General features: G+C 41.3%; 2 protein-coding genes across 2 annotated transcripts in view; one reads left to right on the top strand and one right to left on the bottom strand.

Annotated features, from left to right (window-relative positions):
• Positions 1-12,059, top strand: part of dnr1 (defense repressor 1) — a 27,887-nt gene extending 15,828 nt beyond the window's left edge. Inside the window, exons 2-4 of the mRNA XM_017171987.3 lie at positions 8,928-9,913; positions 10,111-10,761; positions 10,823-12,059. Of these exons, the coding sequence (XP_017027476.2) occupies positions 8,928-9,913; positions 10,111-10,761; positions 10,823-11,105 (1,920 nt within the window). The 3' untranslated portion in view covers positions 11,106-12,059. The remainder of the gene's footprint in view (positions 1-8,927; positions 9,914-10,110; positions 10,762-10,822) is intronic.
• LOC108078255 (uncharacterized) lies at positions 12,056-12,963 on the bottom strand. The gene is made up of 3 exons (XM_017171989.3): positions 12,835-12,963; positions 12,425-12,775; positions 12,056-12,364 (listed from the first exon to the last, which is right to left on the bottom strand). Exons 1-3 carry the CDS (start codon positions 12,872-12,874, stop codon positions 12,330-12,332), a joined length of 426 nt encoding a protein of 141 aa, XP_017027478.1. The 5' UTR covers positions 12,875-12,963; the 3' UTR covers positions 12,056-12,329.

The following is a 12,963-nucleotide window of genomic DNA, read 5'->3' as shown; positions in this document are numbered from 1 at the left end:
TGAGGAGGCTAGTGTACAAGGGAGCCCTGCGGCTTTTCCGCATTTTCGCGCAACGCACGCAAAAAGTGGCAGCCACTGAAAATGACGCATACTTAACGAAACCAAAACAACAGAGCGGCAAATAAAAAAAAAAAAAAAAGAAAACAAGGAAAACGCGAAGAGGACGAGAAAAATTATGGCAACTGCCAGGACACACATTTCTGCATAAATATGCACAGGACACATATATTTTCATTTGGCTGCCCTGATTTTTAATACACACAAACATACTATATATATACATCATGATTTTTATTTAAGACTTGGTGCAGCCTCCTCTTCCTCTGCCGTTTGCAATTGACGCTGCCTTTTAGCCGTTGACGCAACCGTTTTGGCCGCTTTGGCAGGCTGTGCCAAAAGTCACGTACGGCGGCCAAAAACAACTAAAAACAGTCGCTATTCCGCTCGCAAAGCAGCATTTTCATTAAAAATGCAGGAAGACGGCCACACTGGATCACTCAGTGAATTGGGGCCACCCATATAATTGCCCAAAAACAACAAAAAATTATATATATGTACATATATGTATACAGCAGCAGGGCGATGAGCGTTTAATGGCTCCATAAACTTGACTCATTCCCGGGGACTCCAAGTGAATTGTCAGCGGAGGAGACAAGTAGCACACTTTCCAAGTCCAGGCCCAGGAGCAAAGAGATCACTGATGATGCACTGAAAATAAAGTGGGAAAGTCAAAGCAAATAAGGCTTATATTTATTATTATAGAAAAGGATTAGAAAAGGTAAAGGTTTCTAAAAGGATATTTGCAAGGCAGACTTATAAGTTGCGTTTATATTTATTTTTAGGCATATTAAAACTTTACTTTTGCTTGGATCTGAATAATTAATTAACTAAATAATTTTAATTAATTATTTTAAATGTCTCTAATTATTAAATAAAGTAAATGATGTACATAACTCCTAAAAGGTTTTTTATTAATCAGAATAAATCCTTAAAAGCACTCTGAAATTATCCATTAGTATTTGAAAACTTTTCCATTATGGAAATTTCTCAAGTGTCCTTGATTATGGATACTTAACCGTTATTAGCAAGGACTTTTATTCTCTCCCAGAACTACGTATCCATATTCATTAGCTCTTTAATTGCAGTTATGAAATGGCATTAAAAACACTCGCCCGCTGCAATTGTTTTCCTCTCTTGCTCTTATTGCATTTTTAGTGTGCACTTTGAGTGCACTAGTATTTTTGTTCTTTCTTGTTTTTAGCTTTTAGTTTTTTCTACCATTTGTTTCGTTTTTGCTATTAAATTTATGGCCAACGATCAAAGTCCAATGTTCAGTCGGTCGCTGCTGCAGTCGGCGTCGCTGCTGCTAGGCCTGCTGCAGAAAATAAATGCAAGTGCCACTCTCTTACTCACTAAATGGCCCAGAGAGACAGCTAGACAGAGAAAGAGACAGGGAGTCAGTGTGAAAGAGATACACACGTGTTCTAATAAGAACGAAGAAGGGTACCGATTCTTCTTGCAGTAAATATAAAATATAGTGATTTTAACAGATATAAGATATTATTTTTTGTAATAATTTAGGAGCTATAAAAGTCTATTACATTTATCCAAATACATATAATATAAATAGATTTTATAAAATATGATTCATTTACTTTCTTTCAATTGAGCTTCCACTGTAGTTCCCTCTTCCCATAAGAACTAAGAATACTGCCCAGCAGCTACTTCTTATTTGTTTCCAAATAGAATTATATCTTAGGGAAAAGGCAAAATGCCAGGGTCTTAAATATATAAATTCACATAGCTTTTATGAAGAACATCTAGCATTAGTAACAACGATGACGCTTCCATTTCGCTTGCCATATGGAAAGGAAAATTCAATTGGGGCTGCAACTTTGTGATTGAGGTGGCGAAGGTTGGAAGCGAAGGTTGGCACACTTGTTGATAATGTATTCTTATACTATATATAGCAATGCAATTGCCAGATTGGGGCATTGATAAGGGCATTGCATTACACATAGGAACATGCAGATATTGCATGTATTTCATATATTTTGGTCAACCTATTATTGCTGATCTTCAATTTATGGCTTAAAGGGGTAATCAGGTTGAAATGGAACTCGTTTATGACCGATTTTTTGATGATTTCATTGAAATAGTTATGGGTCATAAAAAGAAAATATCAAGTATCATTGAGTTTCAATTTTAGTTTTCGATTTCTATACTTAATATACATAATTAGTCAACATTTTTAACTGACACATTTGCAACGCGATCTTTAAAAACATAACCAGTAAGACTCAGACTGGTTAAATTTCAGAGGATCGATGAGCAATAGACTGGAAATACCAAGCTTTCGATTCTTGAAATTATAAATAGCAGCGAACCTTTTGATTTGTTAGCTTGAAATGTTGCATCCAGTAGCTCGCACCTTGACATTTCGATCTCTACCCTCTGCTAATTGCATCACCACCCGGTGGTCCAGACTTTCCATCAATTATTTTGCACTTGCACTCGCTTTTCGCTTTCCATATTTCATGCGCTATCCGGCCATATGGACTATATATTTCCATTTTCACCATTTGTCAGAGACATTCCGCCGGTTCTCACGTCAGCAATTAAAAAAGCATCCACCGAACGTGAAACAGTTATGGTAAATTGGGAGGCGGGGGCAGGTTAATAAAGACGGGTTCCTCATCTATAAGGTGGCGCACATGCCGAGCACGTGGTTGTTCCTTCCCCCTTGCTCTGCCCCCCACTTTCCACTCTGTCTCGATGCATAAGTAATTAAGTGCAATTTATGGCCAATTTCCCTGCATCGAACCAGTTTCAGTGCATTTTCATTCCCAATAAACACGGCGAAAAAAAGGTATGAGATTTGGCATGATTGTATCTTGGAAAAATAATTATTTTTTATTATTATAAAGTTCTTTTTTATTAATTCAGAAAACGTACTTGTGTAAGGCCAAAAATCCCATTAAAACTAAAATTATTCCCCTAGCTTTGCTGCATTTTTTGTTCAGTGTAATTATTTCTATAAAAAGGGGTGCAGCAGCCTCTCTCGCCCCCGGAGATCCATCTGTTAGCGGGAGAGAAGCGGTATGGCAATTGGAGGGGGCCAGCGGGAGAAGTGATCACTCTATAAGCGCATGACCTGCAAAACGAGTGAAAAACGCGAACGAGTTCTAACCGTTTATAGTCTTCCATCTGTCTATCTATTTGTTTATCTCGTTTGCAAACAATTGCCAAGAGGAAGAGAGTTGACTAGCAGCAGCCTTGCCAAAGATCACTTCGCTTCTCTTGGCCGACAGCTTTCATTTCTCTTATTTGCACGTGTGCCGCGCGCTCAAAGTGCATTTAATCAGCCTTTAACTTTAATCGCTACATGTAAATTTCACTCTTTGCCTCGCTCAATCTGGCGCTCTCCTTCTTTCCACCTCTCCGGGTTCAAAGTACAAAGTCGGTCTCTCCATCTGACGTCATGGCTTCGAATTGAGTTACAGTTTTCGATTTCGGGCATTAAACTAAGCAAATACAAAATACAAAAAAATACAAAATACAGTTGCCAAGCCGCACCAGCGATCGGCGACGACGTGACAAAAACATATAATAAACAGCCGGAGAGCAGGAGAAGCAACAGCAACCAAAGCACAGCAACAAAGCAACACACACACAACACTCACTAGGCGAGTGCCAGTCCAAAGTCCAATTGGCATTTCGAAGACTCGGGTCCAAAGTCCAATGCAGTCGGGTTTTCTGCTGCCAGCTAGTCATAGCAGCCCCTCCCCCTTGGATCCCCCTCGAAGGCCCCACTCGGAGGCTCCCCTGCCTCTCACGTTTACAATTGTTGTGTTGTCTTTGTTGTGTACTCAGCACTGTAAAAAGAGCGACGCTCTTTTGTTTCTCACGCTCGCTCTCCCCATCTGGCAGTTACACTTTTTTTTTTTTTTGTATTCTTACCTTCGTTTTGTTTACCTTTGGCGCTCTCTCTTAAGTCCGCTCTTGTGTTGGCGCATCTTGAGGGGGAGAAGTTAAGCCACCGAACAAGGTGTAGAGAGGCATGTCATTTTACACGCTTGTTGCTTTTGACAAAAGAAATAATTAAAAGGTCAAGGAAGTGTGGGTATTATTCCCTTATTTTAGGCTATAAATAAACCCAATGAAATTGGTCACAGCAGGTGTTTACTTGAAAACATTTTAAAATATTTTTAAAGGATGTTAAATTTCAGGAAATATAACTCGCCCTTGTATACTTAATGGCCATTTTTAAAGAAACAAACAAGTTTACGAGTTCTAATAAAACCGAAGTACATTTTATGTAAGAAAAATAAACAAATTTCTTTAAATTACTATTAAAAACAAGAAAGGAAGCTAAATTCGGCACGCCGAAGTTTGTATACCCTTGCAGATATTATTTCATTAAATTTTACCTATACTTATTATGTTGAGAGTTTGACAGTTACAGCTTTACATTCCCAGTTTTACATTTTCTCTACTTCTGCCGATCGGTTTATATGGCAGCTATATGATATAGTTGTCCGATTTTCATGAAATTTATACCAAAATTTTGAACTAATAAAATTAGCTTACATCTCATAGAAGATAAAAATAGGTTGAAAAACAACGAAGTTATAATTATTTTCTATTAATTTCTCGACTGTTCCTATGGCAGCTATATCATATATTCGTCCGATTTTCATAAAATTTTTACCAAAATTCTGGAATAATATAGAATGGCAATATCTAAAAAATGGTGCAAAAATGTTGAAAAACAGCAAAGTTATAATTTTTTTTCTAAAAATTTATCGAACATTTGTATGGCAGCTATATGATATAGTCGTCCGATCCGGCCCGTTCCGACATATATAGCAGTGAGAGTATATAGTAGACTATATGCAAAGTTTCATTCAGATAGCTTTAAAACTGAGGGACTAGTTTGCGTAGAAACGGACAGACGGACGGACGGACAGACGGACGGACAGACGGACAGACGGACAGACGGACAGACGGACAGACGGACATGGTTAGATCGACTCGGCTGTTGATGCTGATCAATAATATATATACTTTATAGGGTCGGAAAGGTCTCCTTCACTGCGTTGCAAACTTCTGACTGAAATTATAATACCCTGCAAGGGTATAATAAAGTTAAGTTACTATAAAATCAACAAAATAAGTTTTCCTAAAATAAATAAAAGCATTTGTGAAAATTACCTTCGTATACATTTTGCTTGCCTGTTGCTAGGCGTAAAAATTGAAATGAAATGACCCCAAATTTGAAAATAAATAACTATAAATACGACTCAATGAAATATCATTTTATATCTTCTGAGATATTCCCAGTAAAAAGTAAAGTAACAGATGTAGATAGTTGGTGTATCTTCTGCACACGCTTGTTGCTTGCTCAGGATTTTACGAGCTATAGTAAAACCTCCGAAAATCACCAGCAATAACTGCAAATAAGCCTTTATGGCATTGCCAAGGGCAGTATAATAATCGGCAGGAGTGGTAAGAAGGATTATCTGCGGGGGAGGGATTGAGTCGGAGATCTTTTGGGGGGAACCTTTCGTAACTTTCGGTTATGTCAGCGTTGAGCCTGAGCTTAATTCCCATTCCCGACTTGGATTTGCCATTGTTGACGCTGAAAATCGGTTCACGTCTCGCATTTAGCAGCTCGCTTTCGTGTTGTATTTAATTTTAGCGAAATCCACAAAAGTGGACTTTGCACTTGACAGCGGCGACGATTTTCAGTATATACATACATACATATATATAAATATATTTTTGTTGCCATACGTTAAGCGTATTTCATTATTGTTGTTGCCGTATTATTTCTGCGGTGAATGAATGTTCACATATTATGTGTGTACATGTATTTAGCCTTTTTGGTTCCGCCTGTTGCCACGTTTTCGCCTCTCCAAGCCACAAAATTCGAAATAATTCGAAATAAATGCCCCGGCGACCAGCAGAATATTTCTATGAGCAGAACTGTTGCTGTTTTGTTGTTGGGGATGAATGTGTTGCCTAATTGGAATAAAAAGCTTAAATTGATGGTTGAGCGGAAAAAACGGGTTGCTAATTATAAAAAAACATCATAATTTAAAGTATTTTGCGTTTAAGTGAAAAAGTAAATAAATTAATCTTTTAAAATTAAACTGTTGTCAGGGCGTATACTTGATATTTATATCTATATGGAAATTATCATGGCGTATACTTGATATTTTATTTATTTATGGAAATTAAATCAGAAAGCCGCTTAATAATATTCCTAATTAACGTTTAAGCTTTATCTATTTATTCTTTGATTTTTCTTTGTTTTAGAACTCTAGAAAATACTTATTTTTAATTCTTTATGCTAATTTTCAACCCAATTAATTTATTTTGACTTCTATCAAATGAATATTTTAACTATTTCTATACCAAATGTTCCATTCAATTTGTTTATTTATAGTACTTTATTTATTTCAAAAACCAAATGCGATCATTGACCCTGAAGTGCTTCTACATTTTGAGTTCACTTCATTAGGAAATTTAATTAGTTCTATAAAAAAAAAACCATTACCGAGCCGCTATCAATGGGGTTCCGAGGGATTTATGCACCATCTGGCTTTGCCATTGCCATTTTCGATTTACCATTTCCATCCGCTTGTGAATCCCTAAATTCTGTTAAACATTCCGCTCGCGGCAGATGCGTAGTATGAGATTTCAGTTCTGTATGGGGGGAGGAGAGGTTATTACTGCGCTGGGCCAAAGCTCTCGAGAGGCTTCATTAGATTCGCTTTCCGACTGCGGCTGTCAACGGCAACCCACGACATCCGTATCCGTATCCGCATGCCTGGCCCTTACCCCACCACCACATGGCCATGAATTTAATGCCCAACCACCGAGGCTCCTTGTTCCTCCTTGGTCTCAGCTGTACATCAAATTCCTCGTCGCCTTGTCGCTTTGTCGCCTGTCTAACAACCGTTACTAAGCTGCCACGCCCACTTTCGACTCGAGTGGCATGTAAATTGATCTGCGTACTTGATTAATTAATTGCGTTCGACTTGGTGCTCGGCTCGAAAACTGCAAACCACAAAACTGACGGCAACATCTGTCGTCTTAATTAGTCCAAAAGTGCCATAGAAGTGGATTCGTTTGGCGAATTGGGTTTCACTTTTGCCTGATGTCCTTTGTTCAAGGTGAAAGGCAGGCTCTAGGCATTGTCAGGTGCTTCTGAGGCAGGCTGTGAAGCCTGAAAAGCAGCAAGGAATTTGAATTTGAGTACATTCTTAGCTTAATTAAACATTGAAAAAGAAAGCTATTAGGGAAATATTTATAATATTGAAATAGGAGTTTGATATTCACTTTTATAGACTCTTAAAAGTAGGCCACATTTTTTGTATTTGCTTAATTAAAATGTTTGAAAAGACTTTTCTAAATATCAAGTCATAAGTTACAAAAACAATTCTAAAAGGTGAAAAAATGCCAGAGCATAAAAAGAAAATGTAAACGGAAACGGCAACCAGAAAAAAATTGTCTCAAATTTCATTTTAATGGCTAATAATTCCTCTCATAAATTTAAGCACATCCTCTTGCTCAGCCTCTCCTACCTCATCCATCTCACCTTTTCATTTTTTTTTTATTTTTTGTCGTGTTTTTGTGCGGTTTTGCCTAATTGGAAACGGGGAAAAAATGTGCAAAATGGGCGTTGATGCGTGAGCAACTTGTTGCCTCGGTAATATATACATATATAAACATAAATGTATAGATGGGTACATATATCTCATTATGCAAAGTGCTCTAGGGGGAAGGGAAGTTTGGGTATGGGAATACTTAGAGGTAAACTTGAGGGGCAGCTCCCTCTCTGCTCATTCCATAAAAAAAACACATTTTCCTTGTATTCGTCGTATTCTTGTTTTAGACGTTTTGAAATTTCATTTCGGCGCCCAGCCAATGCAAGTGCCTTTGGGGAATGTGGGAGCAGGAATCGGGTTGCAATGCATCGAGGCAGGCAACTTGTTAAAGCCAACCGACAGACACAGAGAGACAGCAGCCTCATCATCAGCATTATGGAACACATAAGGATGTTGTAGTTGCTGCTGCTGCTGCTGCTGCCGGGAGCATTTGAACTTGTTCCATTCGAAGCGATGACACGCTCGTTGCATAAGCAAATATTTCTGGAAACCACAGCATCAGTGAGCAGCCCACGCTCCCACAGCATTATCATCATCTCTACCACCCAGCCACCCATCCATCCAGCCAAGCATCCACTTGCCAGGAGCAGTTGTTGCGGATGTTGCTGCTGTCATGACAACGCTGGGGTCGGGATTGGGACTAGGACTGTGGCTGTGACTGTGACTGGGACAGGGAAAGGGATTGGGAGATAGGAGACGGAGACGGAGACGGGGACTGGAGCCAGGACATGCTTTGGGCTGCTGGTGGAAGCCTCCGCATGTCGCTGACAGGCTCTGTCAAGTTGAATTGATAAGTCGCTGATCCAGAATAGATTGAAAAACATTCAAGCGCGATGCCCGTCACGCCAAGATTAAACTTTAATTTCCTGCGGGTTAGGACAAAGGAACTGCAATCCTGGAGAACTAATTAGGTTTTATCATTCTGAGCTTCATTCTGAATTCCTTTATATTAACAACTTTAGGCGCATTGACACACATGTTTGTAATGTTTTCTCACTACTTTTCCAATTTGGATTTGATATTAAAGCAATTTGAAACAGATGGCGACAAAATTGGGATATTGAATGCATTTGTTACATCTTTAGTTACAGATTTAGGCTAAGGATAGGGATATTCAAAAAATATTTTGCTTTAGAAATTGTTATAGAAATAAAATCATTTTTTTAGGTAATAATTACAATTTGTTACAATTAAATATTCAAAAATCCTCCTGACACAAAACTAAACCTATTATTTTCTCTATTTTTCCAGGTCTGTTTGGCCCTGAACATCATCTGTGAAATGGAATACTTCGGCCTGGAGCACTGGACACCCAACCAGAAGGAGTCACGCACACGCCAATGGATCAACCTGCGCAACCGACTCTCCGGCGACAGCGGCAGCAGTGGCAGCGGCATCCAGCTGATGTTGGCCCTGCGCGTCAAGTTCTGGGTGCCAGTGCACTTCATCCTCCAGGAGAGCGTGCGCAATCTGTTTTACATGCAGGCGCGTCGAGATCTCCTCGAGGGACGCCTCACGGCGCCCGACTGGAGCGGAGCGGCCAAGCTGGCGGCCCTGCTCTGCCAGGCCGATGGCCTGCGTTTCAATGAGGCATCTCTGCGGGCAGAGTGCCCCATGAGGATGCGGCGAGAGCTGGCCCAGCAGCAGGCACAGCAACAGCAGCAGGCCCAGCAGCAGCGGGTAGAGCAGCAGCGCAAGGAGAAGGAGCATGTGCTCAGCTTCAAGAAGCGTCGCCTGTCCAAGCAAAAGTCCATGGAACACATCGAGACCTGCACGACGCTGCCGGCGGCCAATCCGGCCACAAGTTGCAGCCTTCAGCCCTCGCCATCCGCATCCGCTTCAGCCTCAGCCTCCGCCTCCACATCCGCCTGCTCGCAAACGCACTCGAACAGCAGCTCCAGCAGCCCCAGCAACAGCAGCAGTCAGACGGGTCTGGACGAGCGCCTGGCCAGCAATCAGCTTCGCATGTACGAGGACTACCTGATCCAGCCGAGCAGCTCGGAGGGTGAGCCGCCAGCGGACTTTCTGCGCCAGATTGCCATCGAACACAGCAAGCTGGCCAAGCTGCAAATGAGCCTCAAGTCGGCCAAGTACTGGCTGCTCCAGTCCATCCAGGATCTCGAGGGTTATGGCGAGGAGCTTTTCAGCGGCGTGACCACCAATGAGAGTGCCACCCGCTGTGACATAGCGGTGGGCGCCCACGGCATCACCGTCTGCCGGGGGGGTGAGAAACAAAGGTGAGTTTGAAGAGCCTATAAACCTTTAGGAGAGCGGAGGAGTTACCTTACTTGAATCTTGGTCAGATCTCAAAGAAGAATACTAGATAATACTAAGCATAACTGACCAATTTTCAAGTTAGAAAACCTCATTTATATATAAAATAAATCCCTAAATAACCCCAGACTTATCAATACTCTCAATTTCTCTTCTACAGCATCCCCTTTGGCGCGATTGCTGCGGCCAAGTCGCTGCGTCGCACCTTCAAGCTGGAGTACGTGGATGATCACAACGATCGCAAGGAGCTGGAGATCAAGCTGCCTAAGCAGCCCATTGCCGCAGGACTATACCGTTCCATCACCGAGCGTCACGCCTTCTACGTGTGCGACAAAGTGCGGGGCGTGGTGACCAATCAGTTTACTCGTGACCTCAAGGGCACCATTGCCTCCATGTTCTCGGAGAACACGGAGCTGGGCAAGCGCTATGTCTTTGACATTCAGCACACCTGTCGCGAGGTGCACGACCAGGCCAGGAGGACACTGCACGAACGGGGTGGCGATTTGTTGACTGAGGTGTCATCGGACGGAGCCGAAGGCTATTCAGCTGCCGCTGGAGGAGGAGGAGGAGACGGTGCCGCTGCCGATGCCTTTGGGGCAATGATGATGCCATTGGCGGGAAGCAGCAGCTCCATGGCCGGCAAGATAGATTTGGCCATTCGCGAGAAGGAGGCGCGTGAGGCGGCGATTGAGCGCTGCGTGGACACGCGCATTTCGGAGGCCATGCAGTGCAAGATCTGCATGGATCGCGCCATCAACACAGTGTTCAATCCGTGCTGTCACGTCATCGCCTGTGCCCAGTGCGCTGCGAGGTGAGTTCGAGTTAATCCCAAATAAAAGAAGCTCTTACTTAAATCATTTTTATCCTTGCAGATGCAGCAACTGTCCCAACTGTCGGGTGAAGATAACTAGCGTGGTCAAAATCTATCTGCCGCCGGAGCTGCGCACCAGCCAATCCGGCAGCGGCGCCACAACCACCACCACCACCAGCAGCAGCAATGCCGATGGCCATACGACAGAGGTTGAGGAGCTGCAGCTGGAGGAGATCTCCTCGGACATGGCGGCCACCTCGAGCGGAATGATGGGAACAGCAGCGGGAGCTGGGGCAGAGGCAACAGGACCTGGCGGACAGCCGAAGGTGACGACGGCCGCCTAGAATTGGTTGTGCTCGCTGCTGTTCCGGCTGATGGAATGGGTGTGCGTGCCGATTGTCTGAGAACCAACTTGATCCACTAATATTCTATGACCACAACCTAAAAGGGGAACAAAACCAACAAAAAGAGAAGCAAGAGCTAGCGAGCTAGCAACATGCAACGTGCAACGTGCGGCAGAAATTCTTTGTGGTTGAAAGGGCTTAGGAGGAGTAGTCAGTCTGTCAACAATCTTAGCTCTATCTTTACTCAAGTATTTTACGGATATAAGCAACTGAAAACTGTAACTTTAACTGTAACTGTAACATTAACTGTAACTCTAACTGTAACACTAACTTTAACTGTAACTGTAAACTAGTTGCTAGCGATATACACACGATATTTACTATATTTATAGATGTACGGACTTCGAGAAAGTGCTATTCAAACTCGTCTAAGACTTCACTGCATAGCCTATGCCTAGAATCTATAACTGCAGATTGTTTCATATTCATATACAACACCTGTATACACATAGATATATTTACGATCGTTATAGATCAGCGATACCTTATACGATATATAGCCTAGCCCTTGAATGTACAACATAGTTACTTACTAAATGTTAGCAATTTTACCAACTAAACTCGAGATGTATTTATTAACTCCTAAAACTCTTTAGTATTCTTTCTGACCCCCTGCCTCCCGATTCCCCCAATTCTCATCATATATATATATATACTTTATGAATATATAGGACAAGCGTACAATAATCGCAAACCCAAGGAGCAAAGTAGTACTAAGTACCTGCAAAAAAACAAACAAACAAAACAAGAAACAGAACACGAAACACGAAAAGTATCTCTGCAGCGGATATTACGTATAGTCAATAATTAATGTTAACAATGTTATACTACATATATACCTATATATATATACATATATAAAAGAAAAAACCAATGAAAAAACGTAAATGTAAACCGTTACGTGTTGTTTTTATTATTTTTCGATTTATTTTGAATGCTTCAACTGGAATATTTGTTTATCCTCCTGTTTTCCCAAGGATTTCTCTACATAATCTTCTATAAATTCAATTTTTCACACTTTTAATTTCCCAATTTTGGTGTTTAGTTTTCTCCTATCTTGCTTTGAAACCCGAATTCGAAATAAAGAAAACTGTGCTTTCTCAGAAACAAAATGTCATCCGGTTCCACCGCCATTCGAGATCATCTACACCTCATTGACTCTTACTAATTCTTGTTTATCGATTGCCAGGGATTATTCCCTGAAGGAAAAAAAGACATTGATTAATTGATTCAACGCCAAAAGAGTGCAGTTTCCTTACAAGCATATTCGATAAAGAGCCGCAGCAGCTTCGCATATGGGATTGGTGTATCATTTTTGTGTTTGAAAGTTGAATTTGAACTCAACTTGTTGGTTTTTTGATTTGTTCCTTCGAGGTCTCTCAACATTTTCGGAATATGATCAAATGTGTCTACCCAAGGATTTGTCATTCGTATCAGCTGTTTGGCAAATTTCTTCCTCGCAATTATTTTCTTTAGTCGCTTGGTACGGAGTTTCGAAGCCTCCCTTCCATTTAGGTGATCTTTCGGCCAGACAGCATTCATCAAGGTGCTGTTGCCTGGAAGATCTGGGGCCTTAGATTCACCGAAAATTAAGGGTAAGATGCATAGCCCTAAAAAGGAGTTGCAAGTTACTATTATCAATTTTGGATTCAAGAGGTTACAAACTTACCCAGGACCAGCGTAATAAGGATATAGCGTTTTTTAATCATTCCGACGGATGTATTCTATTGTTTTCAGCTTGTTTCTATGTTTTTTTAAGTTGTAAGTTTAAGCCTACTTATCACTGGTTTCATACGCT

This window comes from Drosophila kikkawai, chromosome 2R (assembly GCF_030179895.1).
Source record: "Drosophila kikkawai strain 14028-0561.14 chromosome 2R, DkikHiC1v2, whole genome shotgun sequence".
In the NCBI taxonomy this organism is placed as follows: domain Eukaryota; kingdom Metazoa; phylum Arthropoda; class Insecta; order Diptera; family Drosophilidae; genus Drosophila; species Drosophila kikkawai.
This window is presented reverse-complemented; position numbering and strand designations above follow the sequence as displayed.

Coding starts and splice junctions, on each gene's coding strand:
- LOC108078255 (XM_017171989.3), bottom strand. CDS start 12,874: ATGATTAAAAAACGCTATATCCTTATTACGCTGGTCCTGG. Junction 12,776..12,834: donor CCTTATTACGCTGGTCCTGG/GTAAGTTTGTAA, acceptor ACTCCTTTTTAG/GGCTATGCATCTTACCCTTA. Junction 12,365..12,424: donor GCTCTTTATCGAATATGCTT/GTAAGGAAACTG, acceptor TTTTTCCTTCAG/GGAATAATCCCTGGCAATCG.